The 19715-nt window shown below is 65.8% G+C and overlaps 1 protein-coding gene across 3 annotated transcripts in view; it reads left to right on the top strand.

Moving 5' to 3' along the window:
* Positions 1 to 314: 314 nt before the first annotated feature.
* Positions 315 to 19715, top strand: part of GSE1 (Gse1 coiled-coil protein) — a gene marked incomplete at its 5' end in the record, with an annotated part of 94101 nt that continues 74700 nt past the window's right edge. Inside the window, one exon of one of the 3 annotated variants that reach the window (XM_084533200.1) lies at positions 315 to 2293. In XM_084533200.1, coding sequence (XP_084389326.1) covers positions 365 to 2293 — 1929 coding nt within the window. The remainder of the gene's footprint in view (positions 2294 to 19715) is intronic. The other 2 variants (XM_084533201.1, XM_084533202.1) reach the window with 2 other exon arrangements.

Here is a 19715-nt window from a genome sequence, read left to right on the forward strand (position 1 = left end):
CTTTTCTCTCCTTTTCCCCCTTTTCTTCCCCCCCTTCTCTCCCATTCCCCCTTTTCTCTCCCTTTCCCCCTTTCCCTCCCCTTCCTCCCCTTCCCCCCCCCAATTTCCCACCCCCTCTCCCTTCCAACTTTCCCCCCCCTTCCCCCTTTCCCCCCTCCCTTTATATCTTCCCCCTCTGCGGCCGGGGGGGCGGCAGCAGCTCCGCGTGTGTGTGCGCTCTGCGTGTGCGCCCCGTGCGCGCGTGTGCCGTGTGTGCGTGTGCCGTGTGTGTGTGTGTGTGCGCGCACGGGGGGGGGCGCGCCGGGCAAACCCGCCCCCCGAGCCTGCGTGGCCGCCGGAGCCGCGGGATGAGCCGGGGGCGGCGATGAGCTCGGCGGGGCCGGGGGCGGCGGCGGCGCCGCTCTCCCGCAAGCAGCGCCTGATGGCCGCGCTGGCGGCCGGCGAGGGGGGCCCGGCGGCCGCCGGAGCTCCGGCGAGCCCCTCTCCGGCTCTCTGCTGCTTCATCTGCGGCGGCGGCATCAGCCGCGGCAAGGAGCTGAAGCTTCAAGTGAGGCCCCCCCGCGACCACCGGCCCTTTTTCCCTTTCCTCCAGCACCAGGAGCCGGCGCCCGGCGCCCGCGCCGTCTCCGCCGAGGGCTGCGCGCTGGTGTGCGCCGTGTGCCGCTGCTTCCTGGGCGAGCAGTGGGACTCCTTCGAGCGCAGCCGCACGCCGGTGGAGAAGCGCATGTACTGGCTCAAGCGGCCCCACCAGTGCGAAGCGGCACCGGGGGGCACCGGGCTGCGCAGGGGGGCTCCGGGCTGGGACCCCGCCGCGGCTCCGGGACGCCGGGAAGACGAGGAGGAGGAGGAGGAGGAAGAGGAGGAGGAGGACGAAGGGCCGGCGGCCGGCTCCGAGCTCTCCGAGCTGTCCGACGCCGAGCCCCTGTCGGAGGCCGAGGGGCCGGGAGGCACCGGCAGGGCCCCCCCGGCGGCGGGGGGCAAGCGGGGGCCGCCGTGCTGCTCGTCGGAGGACAGCGAGATCAACATCACCAGCGAGGAGGAGGAGGAGGAGGAGGAGGAGGAGGGAGAGGAGGAGGAGGAGGAAGGCCGGCGGCCCGCTTGGGCGGCGGGCACCGCCTGCTACATCTGCGGCAGCCCCTTGGCGCCCGGCGGGCAGCACCGCGTCCACGTGCAGAAGCAGGAGAGGAGCTCGCCGGCGCCTTTCTTCCCTTTCCTCTGGCTTCACAGCCCCCCGCCGGGCGCCCAGCCCCTCTCTCCGGCCGGCAGCACCTTGGTGTGCCCCTGCTGCTTCGCCTCCCTCATGCAGCAGTGGCAGAGCTTCGAGCTGGCCAACGTGCCGGTGCTGCAGCGGCTCTACGTGGTGCCCCTCAACGCCGCCGCCGCCGCCGTGGCCCCCAAGGGTTGCCGAGGGCCGAAGGAGGACGGGGCGAGCGCGCCGCCGGCACCCGAGGCTTGCTACCTGTGCGGGGAGGAGTGCGGCAAGGAGGCGAGGCCGGTGGCGGCCAAAATCACCAACGGCAACGCCAAGAGCACCATGCACTTCCCCTTCCTCAGCCTCCTGCCTTGCCCGCCCGGCGCCAAGGGGCTGAACAAGCACTGGGAGGTGAGCAGCTGCCGCAAGTGCTACGGGGTCCTGCAGGACCTGTGGGCCATGTACAGGGCCTGCCACAACGAGGAGCTCATCGCCTCGGTGCAGAGCTTCCTGGGGAGGTACCACCAGGTTTTCTCCGCCGGAGAGCCCGGCGGTTTGGCCGGCCACCCCGGCGGCAAGCCGGGCCCCGGCTCCGTCTGCTACATCTGCGGGGCCGAGCTGGGGGCAGGCAAGGAGTTCCAGCTGAACGTCAACCCGCCGGGGCGCTTCGGGGAGAAGGAGCCCTTCTTCCCCTTCCTCACCGTCTACCCGCCCGCCCCGCGGGCCCGGCCGGCCGATTCCACGGGGCTGGTGGCCACCTGCGTGCTCTGCTACCACGACCTGCTGGGCCAGTGGCTGCAGCACGAGGGCAGGAACTCCCAGCACCCCAGCAGCGCCTGGTCGCGGCAGTACAAAGTGGAGACCTTCGTCTGCTTCTTCTGCCGCCAGGAGAAGAAGCGATGCCTTGGATTAAAAGCGGTGCAGGTGGCCCGGCTCCCCGTCTTCCTCTACACCCTGCGCGTGGCCAACAGCCTGCTGGTGGACGACGGGAAGCAGCTGACCATCGGCGCCTGTGCCGACTGCGGGGCCGTGGTCCTGGCCGGTAAGAGCGTGGCCCCCCCGGAGCTGCTGGCTGCTGCGCCCCCGGCTCTGCTCCCCAAGGTAAGGCGCTGGGCCCCGAAACCTTCCCTCCACACCTCTCACTCCCCACCCTTTCCCCCTGCCGGGACGGTTCTGGCACCGAGCGGGAGGCAGGGTGGGGACACAGATGGATGCTCTCCTTTTGGGTTCAGTCCCAGGGGGGTGAACCTAAGGGATGGGGTGCCTTTAGCAATGAACTTTTGGAGCCGTCAAGCCAACAAGGAACGGATCAAAACCCTTCCAAGAGGCTCGGGAGAGCCAAGACCTGTCCGCTTGCAGAACCATATATCTGCGCCGCTGGCGCCGGCTCTTTTGGAGCCCCGCGCGAAGGAGGTGGGGTTGTTTGTCCTCCGAGGTGGCCAGAACGGAGGAAATCCTGGTCTTGTACCGCCCGCAGTCCGGGATAACCAGAGAGCCGAGGGCGGGCTGCCCGTGCCCGCCGCAGCCGGCATCCTCGGGAAATTCCTCCGGCCGAGGGGAGCGCGCAGCCAGCCTGCGCCGCCGAGGAAACTTCCCGAGTTATCTCCGGTTTTATAGGGCGCCCGAATCAAAGGGTTTCCTCTCGGAGAAACCCGAGCCCTTCCTGCAGCTGGGAGGCTGATGTGCAGGCTCGGGGGCGAGCCCAGCGGGGTTACGCGGGGCGCCGCGGGGGCACCGCCTGGGAAGTTGCGCGAAGAGCAAAAAAGATTTCCCCTGGAGTTCGCCTTTCTGGTGGGACGGGGAAGCTGCTGCTCCTACCCCGAATTTCCAGCTCGTGGGAGCGTGGCTCCTGGAGAGCAGCTGCTCTCTATCTGCAGGCCAGGCCCCAGACCGGGCTCTGTAAAATACCAGCATCCCAAATCCCCAAATTACTTTTCAAAGCCTTTCGGCTCCGTTCGGAGCCAGAACCCCGCGGCTCTCCGAAGCGCTGGCATTTTCTTTAGAAATGCAAAACAGCCCTCCCGAGGCAGCGCTCCTTTGCTCTCCTGCTCTCCCCTGCCCCATTACAAAAATAATTTCCCTGCCCAGGGCCTCGTGGCTCCGTGTCCGGCCGTGCCAGGGGGACCCCACCAGGACCCCGAGGGTCGGCGTGGCCGTGCCAGGATGGCGCAGGAGGTGGGCTTGGCACCGGCGAGGGGAATCCTCTGGAAACCCGTTGCCTTCAGGAGGTTTCCCCTCATCAAGGGGGCCTGATCCGGGCTGCTCATCCATCGGGGTGGCTCGCTCGTGGACGAGGATGGTTCGTTCCCAAGCTCGCCCTCCTGGGAGGCCGCTCCCAGCTGATGCAACTCGCAGCGCGCAGGGCTTCGAGGTGGAGGCTCGCGGGACGCCGGAGCCAGGATGCTTTTGGGGTCGTGCTTATGGCTTTTTTGTCCATCTGTCTGCCTGTCCTGGTGTCTGCAGGAGCTGGTGGCACTCACCCCGTGCTGTCCGGTGGCCGCAGAGGGTTTGGGATCCAGATGAGGGGTGCCCACCCCGGAGTGCTGCTCCAGAAGGGGCCGGGAGGGTACAGGAGGGAACACCAGCGGGTATTTCCCACCTCTGTCCCTGTAGGGTCCCCAGGCCACAGCGTGGGCACGTGGTGCTGGTGGCCGTGCTGGTCCTGAGCGGCTCTGCCCCAGCTCGGACTCCAGCATTTGGTGCTCGGGGATTTCCTGCCCCTTTCCCCTGGAGCCGGGCATTTCCCGGACACGCATCCTCGTGTCCTCGTCCCCAACCCCAAAACTTCCCCTTGGCTCCTGCCTGCAGCCCCGCGTGTGACCCGAGCAGCTCTGCAAAGCTTTTGTGTGGGGTCAGGAGGGGCAGAGGGGGAGGAGGAGGAGGACGCCCGGGGTGTCCTGGGGTGGGGATGCCATTCAAGTCCTCCCTCTTGTTCCTGGGCGTGCTAATGAGCAAATTGAGGGGCTGATACAAGGGCACGGTGCAGGAGCTGCTTGGGGAGGGCGGGCACCGCTTCAGTTTTTGGGGCTCTTCCAAGTCCTGGGGGGCACTTTTGTGGTCCTCTCACCGTCTCCCTCCCCACCTTTACGCTCTTCCCACCCTGTTAACGTGGAATCAGGCAGGATCCTGCTGGACCAGGGGGCTAAACCCATCGCCCTGCCCCTCCTCGCAGCTCTGCTGCTTTTTTTTTTTTACCAAATCTTCATGGTTTTTTTTTATTTCCCATGCCCAGGACGGACACCCCCTGTACCCGGAGCTGGTGGCTTGCTGCTGCCCTGCCCGCAGCTGGCCGACCCCATTGGTTTTGGGTCTGGACCCCAGACCCGGTACTGGGTAACTGCAGCCAGATGTCCCCGTGGAGGTTGGGTCCTTTCTGGGGCAGCTTGGAGCTGCTAACGAGGGAACCCAGCACCCGGAGCTCATTAGGGGGGAGGCAGCTCATTAGGGGGGTGGGCTGGTGCCTCTGCTGCTGGTGGGGAGGTGGAGAGCGGGGGAGGGGGCAGGTCCTGCTCAAGGAGCCTCTCTTGGTTATCTCCAAGCTCCTTGGGGCTGCCACAGCCCCTGCTTTTGGCTTTTGTAGGGTGGATTTGGGTTTGTGGGGCGGATTGGGGTCAGTGGGGCGGATTGGGGTCAGTGTGGGTGTCTGCTGGCTTGCCACCCTCGGTCCCCTCTGAGGTGCGCACCAGGAGAGCGCATCCAGCTCTGCCCCTTGCAAGGGGAATTTGTGGGGCTGCCTCATTTTGGGGGGGCTGCTGCATCTGGGGGGGCTGCGGTGCTGCTGGATGGAGCCTTACGAGCAGCGAGAGCCAAGCAGCTGCAGGGGGAATTGCTCCGAGCTCACCAAAAACCGTGGCTGTGAAAGCCTCGGAGAGAACAGGGCGCTGAGCACCCACGGACCCGAGGGGCCAACGTGGGAGGGGAGAGGGGAGGGGGCTGCTGGCCTCCAGGATGCACGGAGGGGATTCCAGCCCGCAGAGCTGCGGGTTTAGGGGGAGGTGAGCACGGGGGGAAGCTGGAAGGTGCCATAAAAGTGCCATCAAGCTGCCCCGCGGTGCCCCTGCTGCCACCGGCACGGCGCGGGTGGGAGCCGTGTCCCTCCTGGAGATGGCTGGGGTGGATGGGATGGGGGCAGAGACACACGGGACGGGATCAAAACAGCCACAGGGGGCTGGCAGCAGCACCCACTGCTCTCTGCTTGCTGGCTGAACCGTCCGGGGGGCTCTGCACCCCGCTGTGGCTCGGGGAGAGCCGCTCCTGCTGCCTCCAGGTGCTGCCGACCCCGCACCCGGTGAGCTCCCCGGTCCTTAAGAGGCTTTGCTGCCTCCTCTCATCCCCATCCTCCGTCGGATTTCGGAGCACACTGCCTGCTGTCGCAGCAGGGCTCTGCCCTCGGGTCACCGCCGCCACGCGCGGGTGTCCCCAAGGAGGAGCCCGTCCCCAGGAGGAGGAGGAGGAGAAGATTTGGGTCTGGGCGAGGTGAGAGCCTGAGGCTGAGCTTTTCCCTGCTACATTCACAGCTCTGGGGCACGTCGGGGCTTGGCAAAGGATCCCTGGTTCTCGTTGTGGGGTGGCACCAGACCCCAGCCCCACAGCGGTGCGGATGATCCCGATCCCTGCAGGGTTTTGCCCCTTCCTTTAGGGCCGTGCCACGGTAACCCCAAGGGGAGCCTCCAGCTGCTGGGAGCATCCTCCCCCGGCCTTTTAAAGAGGTTTCGGGCAGACATCAAAGAGCTTTCCTGCCAGGTCCTGAGGAGTGGAGGCAGTAAGGATGCTGCGAAAGCCAAGCCAGGAGGCGGAGGGCGAAGCCTGATCCTCCTCCCTGCGCCAAATTCCTGGGGAAGGGCCCAGATCTCCAGGTGCGTGGCAGCAGGAGAAGGGAGAAAAACCTCTCGGGCCGGGTCACGGGCCGGGGACCTCTGTTTTCCGTGCGTCTTTTGTTCGTTTTGAAGCAAACTGGAGAAAAAAAAATCTCCCGGCAAGCGGGTGAGGTGCCAGCACCAGCGGCTGCGCTTTCCCTGCCAAGCTGGCTGCTTCTGCGGCTCCGTGTGCGGGCTGCGGAGGGGGGCACGCACCGGGGTGCTCCTGGGAGCGTGGAGGGGCAGAGCAGGTCTCGCTTTCACCTTTTTTTGGGGCTTTTTTTTGGAGCCAGCGAGACGTACCCTTGGCTGGTTACGTCTCGCGCCGGTTGTGCCGTCGCTGATGGTAGCAGATAAAGAGCAAAACGAGGCCGAAGGGGTTTTGAGCCAACTTTTCGGGGATAAACTCGTGGTGTTTGCAATCTGTGTGTGTGTGAGAGATGTTCGCAGCGAGGCTCGCACCACGTTTTGGTGAGGAAGGCTTTCTCTGGGGGGTGGCCTCGGGAATATCCGCGCCCGGCGGTTTCGGCCGAGGTCTCCGAGGTGGCACCAGAATCAGACCATGACTTCATGGCTCGGGGCACAGCCTCCCGCTGGGTCGCGTTCCCAGATGGCGAACAAAGAAACAAGGCTGGGAAAATGTGCCTCCTGCTTTTTCCTGCCGATGAGGTCAGGCTGTTTGTCCGCACTTGGTGCGCACGAAGCTGGGCTGGAAACCCGCGCCCCTCCGCGCCCCGTCCCGCTGCTCAGCCCCTCTCCAACCCCCCCCTGCTGCCCGTGCCTCGTCACCCCGGGGTGCTGGGGGCTGCGTCTGGGGGCGAACGTCCTTCAGCCGTGCCCGGGGGGGGGGAGAGCAAAGGTTTTTTTTCCTTTGGCTGGCCTGACCTTGCCGTCCCAGCTGTCCGAAATGCCAGCGATCCCGTGCCGCTGCCAGCCGCGGCGTCCTGCGGGCCTCGTGCTGACTCCACAGCTCACCAGCTGGCTGCTATATATTTTTTTTTCTAATCCCTCCTCACCTTCCCTCTCCCTTTCCCAAAAGCAGCAGCAGCAGCAGCAGCGCGGGGGGGGGGGAACCGAACGCTGCCTCTCTCCTCCTGGGACACGTGGCAGGATTTGGAGATGCCCCCTCCCCACAAAGAGCGAGGGAATGGCTCCTTTCTCAGCTTTCCCTTCATCCTCTCCCCCCCCAAAAAAAAATAAGTATCCCCTGCAATCCCCACCACCACCCCGGGAGAGGGAAGGGCCGGGCCGGGCTCCCTTCCCCTGCAGCCGCGGCGGTGCAAACGCTTTCGCAACCCCGGGAGCATCTTGCAGCAGCTCCGGCCCCCTCCCCGCGCCTCCTGCGGAGCCGCCGCCAAGTCGGGAGATGGGGCAGAGGCACGGACAGCTCTGGGACGGACGGACAGATGGACGGACGGACGTTTTGTCCAGGAGCTTGGCTCTGCTCCAGCCCTGGGGGCTCCTTTTGGCAGCCGTGTTGGTGCCAGCAGGAGCCGAGCGGGGGTTTGGGTTGCTCCCCGCTGGCACCCTCGGTGCAGGGACAGGATTTGGGATCTCCCTGGGACCTGCTGGCACCACAGGGCACGCTGTCCCTGCAAAGGGACATCAGACAAGTGGCTCTCACTGGTCCTGTGCTGCTGGGCAGGATCAGGCCAGGTGCTGCCCTTCCTCTCTGGTTGGGGTGCTGGGCCTGGAGGGGTGGCGTGGAAATGTCCCCTGGGTGTCCCACGGCTCTCCTGGGGGGGTTTCCCAGCTCAGCCCAGCTGGGAGAGGGCTTGGCAGGACTAAATCCGGGAGGGTGGTGGCACAGCAGCATCCCCGGGACGGGGGCTGCAAGCTGGGAAGGGGACACCGAGCCCCCCGCAGCCTGGGGGTGGCGTGGCGCTGAGGGTGGGAGCCTTGGGGACGTGGGGGGGAACAAATTCCCTGTTCCCAAAGCCGTGGGGAGGCCCCGCCGAGCTCAGCAGCGCCTTGTGCAGCACGCACAGCCCGGCCCTGGCGTGGGGACAAGGCCTCTCCGCGGGGAGGGGACCGGCGCGCCGTGTCGGTGGCAGGCTCCCAGCCGCGCCGGGCTTCCCTCCGCAGCGAGCAGCTGGAGGCGGGAGCCCTTCCAGCGGCACAATCCTCCCCGGGCCCCAGCCCAGGGCTCTGACAGCTCCGTGTCCCCCCCGCCGTCGCCGAGACGGGCTGTGGAGGCGCCTCCTCGAGCGTGCCTTGGCCGCGGGGGCAGCGGTTCCTCGCACAGGGCTGCGCCGGCGCCGCCTTGCAGCAGGTGCTGGCCCGGCACGGTTTGCTGCGCCACCGCGCTGCTCCTCGCCTGCCCTCCTCGCTTTGCACCCCGATTTTCCAAATCGCATCGTGCCCCGAGCTGTGGAGAGCCTGGTTCTCCGCCCGGTGGCACCCGGGGAGGACGCACGAGGGGTGGCGAAGGCCCTGGGTCGTCAGCTGCAGAGCGAGGCTGGGTCCGAGAGGGGGATCCTTGGCTTTTTTGATTTTATTTTCCTCTTTCTCCCCCCACCCCGCGGTACTGCGAGTGCTGCTGCTGGGCTTTAGTAGCTCTCGGGAGGCTGAAGTCATCTGTTTATGCGCGGCGCTGGCGTGGTCGGAGCAGCAGCTGCCCCAGCTTCCCTCTCGGACCTGCTCTGAGCTGTGCCAGGGCACGGCGAGCACCGCGGCCACCCCAGGCTGGTTTGTGTCGTGTGCTGAGCCCTGTCCCCCGGGGGGACACGTGGTGGCACATGTGGAAAGTGGCTGGGGGTGCCCGCACTGCCCTGCAGCGTGGTGCTGCAGGTGTAGGAGCTTTCTCCAGCTGGAGGACGGCTGAGTTCTGCTTTTAGGGTAAATGCAGACACCCGTGCTGCTTTCCAGGCTGCTCCCGGTTGCACCGAGGACCTGGCTCGCTCCCAGCTGTGCAGCACAGCCCGGCTCGGTCCCGCTGCGTACCGGCGAGCCAAATTCAGGGCAAAACCCTCAGGGTTTGGCAGCGTGCACCAGTGCAGCTCCGTGCCATCGCCCTCCCCGCAGGAGCTCCCGGTGCTGGGCTCGGTGCCTCGGGATTAGCTCGGCCTCCGGCGTTGACTCAGGCGCTGTGCACAAACTCAGGAAATCGCCGTCTGGCCCCGCGCTGCCTCTGCCCCGCGCCTTCCGGCACGGGCGGCCACGGCACAGCGCTGGGGGGACCCACGACAGAGCCCCCCCCCCAAAGCCGGCTGCTGCTGGGGCTCTGCCTGGGGTTAAAGGGCTCTTGGTGGGCTCCGATGGGGGGCTTTGAGGGGGGGCTGCCCCATCCTTTGGTGACTTTGGGTCCGGGGGAGCGGGCCCTGCTGGTGGGGGGCGGCCGCTGTGCCAGCTCACCTGGAGCGCATCCCTGTGCTCCCCCAGCCTGAGGGTTGCTGGGGACATTCCTGACCCGTGGGGACATCAGAAAGGGACATCAGACCCCGCAGATATGAGGGGGGAGAGGGGCGATCCCCTCCGCCGTGCATGGCCAATGGGGGTACCCGGGGACACCTGGCGGCGCGGCCGGCTGGGATGGGCGCAGCGGGGTGGTTTCCAGCTGCTGTCAGCACGGAGAGGACACGGGGGGGCCAAGCCAGCACATCGTTAGCCACCCCAGGAGCCTGCGCAGAGCCCGTGCGGGCTGCCCCCAGCACCTCAGCCCCCCCCCGTGACCCTCCTCGAGGCCACGGCCTGGCACCGTCCCCGGCTCTGCCCCCGGCACCTGCCACCTCCTCCGACGCGGGGCCGGGCGATGCCGCCGGGGTCTTGGCAGGGACCTCGGAGCCGGGAAGGTTTTGGCGAGGTGTCGGCCTCTCCTCTGGAGGTTTGCAGCCGTGGCGGGGCTGCTGGAACGGGGAGGGATAGACAGACGGCCGGGGAGGGCCGGACAGACGGCCGGACAGCTGCGCCAGGCGTCTCCGGTGCCGCGCGGGGTGCGGGGGCGCGCAGCAAACTGCCACCACCAAACCCCATCTGCTCGCAGCACGCTGCTGGAAGGCACCGGGCACCCGAGACGCTTTCTGTCAGATGCTGACCAAGTGCTGGTGATTTCAGCTATTAGCCTGGCCAGGAAGAAATCCACGTTTCTGTATTGATGCGCGCGCGTCTCCCGCCCTCCCTCCTCGCCCTCGCCGCTCCAACAGCTGCGTTTTCTTCTCCTTCTGAGTCCTCCCGAAGCGCAAACACGGCGAGGACAAGGCCCTTCAGTTTGCCCGGGAGGTCCCGTGCCAAGGTCAACGCCACGCAGGGGGGGGGACGGGGCCCTGGGGCTGGCGGGTCCCCGGGGAACCGGGGCCGGAGCCGCCTCCGGCTCGCCTCCAGATGCCCCGGCTGCGGTGTCTCCGGAGGGGGGGCCGAGCTCCCTCCTGCCGTCTTCTGTTTCCAGTCCAGAACATCTGCACAGTAACTAGGAAATCTGGGCTTTCTCCGTGTTCTCAGCCAGGTCCTGTCACTTCTTTCCTCTTCCAGAAAGGGCTTTGGGCCTGGTGGTGGTTGTTTTTTTTTTTTTTTTTTTTAATTCCTCCTTTCCTGCTGGTGCAGTGTAACCTGCTCCTCCCTCGCCGCTCGCCCTGGGTGTCGGGGCCGTGCCTGGTTTTTGCTCCGTGTGTTTGCCGCAGCTGCTGCAAGGGGGAATCGGGGAGCCCCCGCTGATCCCCCTGCTCCTGGCTCTCCTGCAGCCCGGGCTTTGGTTTCCCCATGGGGCAGATCCTTGGGGGTGCCAGGAGCCGTCCCCACTCCTTCTCCCTCAGGCCAAGCCTTTTCTTCCCTTTCATTCCCTCTGCTATTTCCCCTCTCTGCCCTATTTCTGGCCGTGCTGGCCCCCTGCCCAGCACCCTCCAAGCGGAAAGAAGAGCTCAGGGAGTGGGGAAGGAGGACAAAGCCCGTGGGATGCCAGCAGAGGCTCGATCCCAGCTGACGAGAGGGCATTCGGGGCCACCACACGGCCCCGGAGAGCCACGGGGGTCCCCGCCTGCCCTGCGGGGTGGCTGCACGGGGTCTGGGGCGAGCTGGGGACCGGGGGCACCCGGAGGCACCTCGGAGGAGCCGGGTGCCACCGTCTGCTGGCCGGGCACCTGGAGGGGCCGTGTGCCATGGCACCGTGCTGGGGACAGGCGCGCGGCGCTCCCAGCTGCTATTTCTGGCGGCCAGGGGCCAGCTCCCGGCAGCTGCTGCCCTTTTATTTTTAATTCTCCCCCCCGTGGGACAAACGGGGACGGGGAGAGGGACGAGGAATCCCCCTCCTTCCCCCGGTGTGGGCAGCGAGAGGACTTTTGGGATCTTCCCCCGTTTCTGCCTTGCTCCCATCCGAATCCCAAATCCGGATCCCTTCGGTGGGCGACCCTACAAAGAGCGTTGGGTTGGGGTTAGGGGGTGCCGGGGAGGGGGCCGGGGCGGGGGGGGGAGGTCCGGTTTCTCCCTTTCCTGGAGGAATTAGGGAGGCCACATGCTGCCAGCAGCGTTTGGCTGGTAGAGGCAAGCGGAGGCTCCGAGGAGGCGAGCAGGCGTCCGCACAGATGGAAATTTGATCACCCACGGCTCAACAGATTGTTTGATTTATTTTAAAATCAAGCAGATGGCTGCAACAGGAGTTTGTTTAAGTTCAGCTCCGAGCTGGGCCAACGGCCAGGATACTCGAGGGGAGGGGGGGGGGGGCGATAGGGGAGAGGGAGGGGGGGGAGGCGTGCCAAAAAATGCTCAATGGCTTTGGTCAGCAAGCACCTCGCCTCCTCCTCCTCCCCTCTGCCTCGCTGCAGCTCCCTCGGGCACCCCGGCTCCCCCTCGTATCGCGTCCCTGCCTTCATCTCTGGGCTCGGGCAGGCTGCTTTGCCCCTCGCACACACGCCTGCCCTCGGGTTTTCCTCCCTGACTGCTCGGCGGGGTCGGATTCCCCCCCAGCCATCTCTTTGCCCTGCCCCTGTTGCGCTTTTGGGGTGGTTTCGGGGGGTCTCCGGGCTGGAGGAGGCTTCCCGGGGCTTTTCTCCTGTCCCCTTCTCCTCCACGTCCCACGGGGAGCTTGGGGACGGAGCTGGGGTCCCGGCTGGGTGCCAGCGGGGCTGTTCCCACGTGTGGCTGTCCCGCTGCAGAGGGACAGCTGGGTCCCCACGTCCCAAATCAGCGGTGGAAACAGGGCGGGTTATTGCTTTGGGGGTGCTTGGGGCGAGCTGGGGATGCCCCCAACACGCGGCCGTGTCCCCTGCTCACGGCTCCGGCCACGTTTGTGGCCTCGCTGCCATATGGCAGGCAGGGAAGGGGCTGGGGGAGCTGGTGGGGAAGGAGCCTGAGAATCGCTAAAATGCCATAAACGGCCTCATTTAGGGGCACGGGGTGGGGGGGGGCTTCCCATGCTCAGGAGCCAGCCTGGAGGTGACCTGGGGTCCTTGGCACGCGTGGCCACGTCCCCTCGCCCTGCCAGGGCACAGCAGGGCTGGGGATGCTGTCCCTTTTTGGGGACAAGCAGCTGGTGGTGGCCTCACCGGGGTGACCGGGGGGACGCTTGGAGAGCTCGGGGCGCCCTGGGGGTGTCCCTGTCCCATAAAGGGGGGGGGGCTGCGTGCCCCCACCGGGGAGCGGGGTGGGAAGGGGTTAAGGCAGGCGAAGGAAAACAAGAGTGCTGCAGGGCCTGGGTGGCTGACAAGCCAAACAACTGTTTTTGACTCACTGCTGCTGCCTTGCCAAGCGCAATTGCTTCCACATTCCCAGCCCCTGGCTGGAGGGGTGCGCGGAGACGTTGGCTTCTCTGGAGGCTGCGGGGAGGGAAGGGGGATGCCGGGGAGGGGGGTGGCAGCAAGGGGGGGGTGTGTCGGGGGGGTGCCTGGCTCTGCACCGCTTTTTCTCGGCTCTTCTCGCCTTTTTTTTCCCCTCCCCTGTGGAGCAGCACGGGCAGGCAGGGGGGCGGCGATGCTGCCGGGGCCGCTGGTGCCAGCTCCCCGTGGAGCATCCCCTGACCCGGCCCCAAAGGTGGCAGTGGGGTTGGGGAGGGGGCTGTAGGGCACCCCAGGGGTTCGGCTGCGCTGTCTGGGTGCAGTGGGGCAGCAGCAGCCCTCGGTGCCCCCCCATCCTGCTCCTGGGTTCCCGTCTCCGCTGGGGATGGAGCCCCCTCAATCCCCTGGTGTCCCCATTGCTGTCCCCTTAGGGACAGGGCATGACCCCATTACACCCCACACGGTGATGGGGAGCACTGTGGGGGGAGCCAGGCGCAGGAGGGGGTAAATTTGGGGGGGGCAAATCTGCCCCAGCAGCTCCCAGGCTGTAAAATCCCCAGGGCTCCGGGCGCTGGTGCCGTCGTGCTGCAGGCAGCGAGAAAAAAGTCCTTGGAGCCCAGGCTTGGTCGTTGCAGGGAAGGTTGGAGCTTCTCGGGGTTGCTGCTTTGTGGAGTTAATTATCTTCTGAGTCTGCTTTTTTATTATTTTTTTTTTATTTTTTTTGTTCCTTGGGATTATTTCCTTGGCAAAGCAGGCGTCGTTTCCAAGCGCTGAGCTCTGCTCCCTCCGAAGCCCTGGCTGCTAAGGAGGAGATCCTGCTCTGAAAAAAAAAACCAACTCGTCCTCCAAAAAAAAAAAAAAAGCCACAAAACAGAGGGGATTGGGGCGATTTGGGCCGGTTTGGGCTGTTTTTGTGGAGCATACACCTCTTGGGGGGGGGGAGCAGATGGGGCTCTGCAGTCACCTGTCCGCGTTTTGGGGACGTCGTGCCGGGGGTCTGTGGTGCTGGGGGTCCCGCCTGGGGGGATTTATCCACGGGGGATAAACGGGTGCCACCTGGTTGATCTCACCCTGCTGCCGCCCCAAGGAAGGGATTTGGCGAGCCGTGACCCCTCGGTGTCCCCACGTCGAGGCAGAGGGGTGCAGCACCCTGCGTCCCCGCGCTCCCCGTCCCCCCGTGCCACCCTGGGGCTGGGGGGGCACTGTGCTCCAGGCTGTGCCCTGTTTTACCCCCGGGGAAGCTTTTTGGGGTGCGTGCCCCCAGTTTTCCGCTTGCACCCCCTTTTTTAACAGGATGGATGGGCGAGCGAGCAGGATGCGTGCGGGTTTAGCCACCGGGGCGCATCCCAACCTCTGATTCTTCCCCTTGCGCCCTCCCAATGCTCCACAAATGCCAGGGGGTGCCCACGTCCACGTGCGTGCAACAGGAGGAACCTCGTCGGCTCCTGCTCGGGGCACGAGGAGGCAATTCCAGGCCGGGATCCCCTTCCCGAGGCCGCAGCTGGGGCCGGGGAGCAGCAGCAGCAGCAGCGCAGGGGCCGGCTCGCAGCGGCTCTGCCTCCTAATGTGTTTGCAAATCCTCCCCAGCTGAGGGGATTAAAGCCGGCATCTGGCTTGCTTTATAATATTAAAACAAAGGGAGTTGGAGGCGCCATCGACGAGGGAGGGAGGGAGGGAAGGAGAAGGAGAAGGAGGGAGGGAGGGGGCTGCAGCCCTGCTCGCCGAGGTGTAGCTGCTGGGAAAACATCGCAGGAATCCTCGCGCGCCCCTGCCCCAGCCCCAGCCCTTCCCGGGAGCTTTTCCCGGGCACCAAACCAACCCCGAGCGCTCCTGGTGGCGCAGCGGGGACAGCTCGGGGACACTGGGGGCATCCTCACCCCCCCGGCGGTGCTGGGGGTGCCGGAGACGGGTGGGCTGGGGGGGGTCTGGGGTCTCCACGAGCTTTTTGCAGCCTCCCCTGCGCCGCACTCGGAGCAGCAAGAATTCAGGAAGCCGGCGCGCGGCGAGTGCCAAGTCGGGGCTGTACCGCAGCCAAGCCCCTGCTTGTTTTCTCGTCTCGCTGGAGCCAGCGAGTGACCTTATTAGCTGAGGGGGCAGCCGCCTTATTAACGCACATCTGGCCGCGGGGAGGCCGCACAGGCCCCGGACTGTCTCCCCCCCGCCCGGCCCTAACCCCGCCGTACCTTGCAGGAATGCTGCCGGGGGGCTCGCCCGGGGGCTCGCGGGGTGGTGGCGGGGCTGGGTTTGCCGCTGGGGGGGCAGGATGGGGCAGGCGGGGTTGGTAGATTATAATTTGGGGTCGTAATCCGGGGGACGGGGAGGCTGAGGATGTCCCCCCGAGCACAGAGGATGGGCTGGTGGTGTTCCCGTGGGGGCTGCCCCGGCCCCCCTGCGTGTTGCCACAGCCCTTTTCTTCTTTCCTACGGGGCTGGCTCTGCTTTTTGGGGCCCTGTTGGGAAGATTTTGGGGAGATTACCCCGGCGTGGCATCCTCACATCCCAGAGAGCAACCCGGGGTGGGCAGCGCGCATCCCCTGCGCCCTGATGGTGCCGTTCCCCTACACCCCCTTCCCAAAGGGTTTCCCTCGAGCGCACAGCGGCACCAGAGCATCCCAAACCTTCGGGGTCTCTCTGCTGGCTCCCCCCAAACCTGCCCCATCCCCACGGGCACTCACCCTTCCTGCACCCCTGCCTCACCCCATGCGCAGGACGTGCCCGGGGAGCCACCGACCACCCACCCACCACCCTCCTGCTGGCTCCCGGCACCGCGGCGCTTCCTCTCCCCGGCTATAATTATCCCCGAGCCAGGGAATGGGGTGTGGGGGGGGACACCCTAAATCTGCTTCGCCCCGGTTCTGGCGGAGCCCTCGTGGGGTTGGGGCTGGGGAGCGCGGGTGCCGGGCGCCTTGCCCGCGCCTCCGCCGCGCAGGGCTGCCCTTTGTCCCTCTTGGCGTGCTCGGCAGCTCGGCAGCTCTTGGCTTCTCCCTCCTGTTTTGGAAATTCAAAACATTTACAGGGCGGCCCACTCGCGCCCTCCCTGCCACGGAGCGAAGCATTTGGCTGACTCCCCTGCTTTCCTTGGCCGCCGCTCCCTCTTGTTCAAGCTCTGCAGGGCTTTTTCTCCACCCCCACCCCCTTTTTTCTTTTTTTTTTTTCTTTTTTTCTTTTTTTTTCTTTTTTTCTTTTTTTTCTTTTTTTTTTTTCTTTTTTTCTTTTTTTCTTTTTTTTCTTTTTTTCTTTTTTTTCTTCTTTTTTTCTTTTTCCCTTTCTTTTTTTTCCCCTCTTTTTATTTTTATTTTTTTCTCCCGTGGTGTAAGCTCACAAAACGACACGCAGGAAAAACCATCCCTGGGGAGGGCAGGATGCGGCCCCACCAGCTTGCCCCGTGCGCTCCGACCTTGCTCCTTGCCGGGAAGGGCACCCCGTGCCGGGCAGCCAGGGCAGCACCAGGCAGCCCCAGCGCTAATGAGCTCTGCCTGAGCAGCAGGATTAATTAGCTCGGGGTGGGGGGAGAGGCCGTGAGCATCCCCTGGTGCGCCCCGGTGCAGCCCTGGCACGGCGCAGTGCCATCGGGGCCATTGCTGGGGGCTCAGGGGTGCTGCGGGGGCCTCATCCTGCACCCCCCCCAGCTGCAGGTTTCCTGCTGCCCTCCCCAGGGAGCAAAAGGAGCCAAAAAGAGCCAAAAAGAGCCACGTTTCTTCCCGAATCAGCGCCGTGGGGCCGAATGGGGAGAGGAAATCCCCGAGCAACCCAGCCACTGGGAAGGCGCAGGAGCTGTGCTGGCTCCTGCCCGCTGCTTTTTCCTCTTTTTCCTCTTTTTTTTTTTGCACCAAAGCACGTGGAGGGGAGGGATGCTGCGGCGTGTTTGTCCCTGTGGTGTCACCCCCCCCAGGGATGGGAGCTGAGGATGGCACCGGGATGTCCCCCGTGGGGTCTGAAATGGCCCCGATGGGGACGGGGTGGGAGCAGGGTGTGGGTTTTTTGGGGAGGGGGGGTGCCGGGGGGGTTGGGCCCCGAGGGGGCGAGCGGGGACGTGGTGTGGAGGCCTGGAAGGTCGCGGGGACGCGGAGCTGGAGCTCGGAATTAGCCGCTAATTGCGCCGTGCCTAATTACAGGGAGCGAGCAAATCACCGCGGCGCTTCAGAGAGCGCCTGACACGGAGTAACGAGGATAATTAGCAATCAGGCAGGAAGCTGCCATCCCGCACGCCGTCCCCACAAGCCCTGGGGAGCGCCCCCCCCCCTCTCCAGCCCCGCTGCCTCCCTCCCCACTCAGTGCGCTCGGGGGCTTCTGTCCCCATGTCCCCACGTCCCCAAACAGGGCACCTGTCCCCTGAACCCCCCTGAACCCCCCTGAACCCCCCTGAAACCCCACGGTGACACAGAGGGTGGCACATAGACAGTGGCTGTGCCCCCCCGAGGAAAAAAAAACCCTTTTGGCTCGCCGTTTTTTTTTTTTTTTGGGGGGGGCAGCAGCGGCTCGAGGCGCACCGTGCGCTGCGCGGTGCCGGCGCTGCATTAACGCTGCCTGTCGCTAGAGCGCACCAGCAGCATGCGGTGACACCCGCCAGGGCCACCTGCACCCCCCCTCGACACCCTTGGGTGCCCTCCAGCAGCGGGGCAGGATCCGTCCTCCGGGCCTCCGACCCCATTCTGGGTCCTGGTGCCCCCCCCGGATATGCTGGGGGTCCCAAATTTGCTCCCCGTGGCATCACCCGCGGCACTCCGGGATGGCAAGGAGCGTTGTCCTCTGGATTAGCCTCGCCTTGCAGTGCTGTCCCCTCATTTTGGGGACACTTTGCAGCCTTTTGGGGCTGGGCCGTGCTGGGGGGGCTCACACCACAGCCCCCAGCCCCGTGTTTTTGGAGGAGCATCCTCAGGGCATCGCCACCCCCGTGGCTTCCAGCCCTCTCCCCGCCCGTGCCAGCAGCTCCGTGCCCCCCTCCTGTCCCCTCCTGCCACCGGGGGTGACATGGGCAGGCAGGGGGCTCCGGGGGGCTCTCACTGGGCACAAAAATATCCAGCCCCAAACGCCCCCCCCAAGGCATGTGATGTTTTTTTTGCGGTGGTTTCGCTCCAGCTCCTGCTTTCCCCAGCCCTTCGGGGCCTCCTGCAGAGGTCTCCGTGGGGACAGCGCCCGTCCCCAACCCGGCACCCATGGGGACACCCCCTCTGCCTCCCTCCCAACCCCTCCTGGGGGGGCGTGGGGTGATTTTGAGGGCAGCTCCCCCCCCTTTGGGGCTGCAGGCACCCCAGGGATGGGTGCGGGTGCCGGGAGGGGCAGGACAGAGACCACCCCCAGCAGCCTGTCCTACGTGCACGTCTCCTTGCCTCCTCGACGCCTTTTTTTTTTTTTTTTTTCCCCTTTTATCCCCCCCCCTCTTTGAGCAGCTGCTCTCTAATAAGCTGTTAATGATGATACAGTAAGTAGGAGCGGAGAGTCCTGCGGGAGCTGCCACGATTTGTGTAATTGGTCTCGGAGGAGACAAAAGTATCTAATATTTACATGCCGGTATTAGTCCCCCGGGAGCGCTGTCTGGGCTGGCACGGGGGGGGGTTTTAGGGTCGGGTTGTGGGGGTGGGAAGCAGCTCCCAGCCTCAACCTGTCTGCTCCCAGCTGATGGCTCATGGATGGGAATTGGGGGGGGGGACACCCTGTGCCACGCTGCTGGTCAGGCACAGGGGTTATGGGGGGGCTGGAGGGGTCCCCAGAGCCTGCCCGGGGGTGCTGAGCATCCCCACGGCTCAGCACCCGGCGGGGTTTTGGGGAGCAATGGGGGTTTTATGGGGCTGCGGGGCGGAGGGAGGGTGCCGCGGCTCGGGGGCGCACGGAGGAGGCAGGAGCAGGGGGGTTTTTCCCCCCGAGGGGGGGGATTTGTGGGGCTTTGTGCGGGTTCCATATGGGCCCGGATTAACGGCGACGGGTTCCATATGGGCAGATTAGCCAGGCATGGCCGGGCTGCCGGGGAGGATGGGGAGCCCGTGGCTGTGGGGTGCCCCAACACGGGCAGGTTTGGGGCAGCGCTGGTGTCCCTATTGGAGAGCCACGGGGCTGGCTGGCTGCTGGCAAAGCCGCCTGTGGGGTGGCCTTGATATTAGGGGAAACTGAGGCACGGAGGGGCTGGGAGCAGCCCCCCTCCAGGCAGCCCCGTGCCCTGCTGGAGTTTGGGGTCAGCGTCCTCACCCCGGTGCCACCGGGGCTTTCCCCCATCCCCTGGGACCTCCTAAATGTCACGGCCCCTAAATGTCACATCCCCAAGGCTTTAGGATGCGCAAAATTTGGGGTGGCAGCCGGGACGGATCCTGCTCCATGGGGGTGCTGAGCGCATTAGGACCAAGCTGGGGCCGCGTCCTTATTCCCCCTGCACCAAGCAGAGGACGGGGACCCGGGGGGGTGTCCCAGCACACGCCCCATCCCCGGGGCTCTGCGTTGGAGCCCAGCACCTCGCCGTGCCCCCGCGGCCCTACAGGATTGTGCCCCCCCCTCCTTTCCCAGCCAGATTCCCCCTTTCCCATTGCCGTGGCAACCCCCGGCATGGCAACGCGGAGCCTTCGGCAAGGGGACGTCTCGCATGTGCCCTCCCCGTCCCCAAGGTCCCCAAGGTCCCCAAGGTCCCCAAGGTCCCTGGGGTCCCTTTTGGGGTGAGGAGGATGCTGGGGCCGCTGGCACAGGTGGCCACGGGGCCGTTTTGGGGGATCTGGTGCCAGATCTGGTGCTGAGCCTGCAGGATGAAGGGCGCAGCGCTGTGCGAGGCGTAACGCCGCGCCCGAGGTTTGTTTGGGGTGGCACCCGCCTCGTCCCGTCCCCATGGATTATTTGGGGGCTTGGGGGGGGGACAGCACGCCGAGGAGCACCGTGTGGCCATCCCACAGCATCCCCATGCCTTGGGGACGTGTGGGTGTCACCTGCCCCGTGCAGGAGCAACGGGGTTTGCAGGGGGTCCCACGGTGGCACCGGGCCACACTTG

The sequence above is a fragment of the Aythya ferina genome, assembly GCF_964211825.1.
Source record: "Aythya ferina genome assembly, chromosome: 12".
Lineage (NCBI taxonomy): Eukaryota > Metazoa > Chordata > Aves > Anseriformes > Anatidae > Aythya > Aythya ferina.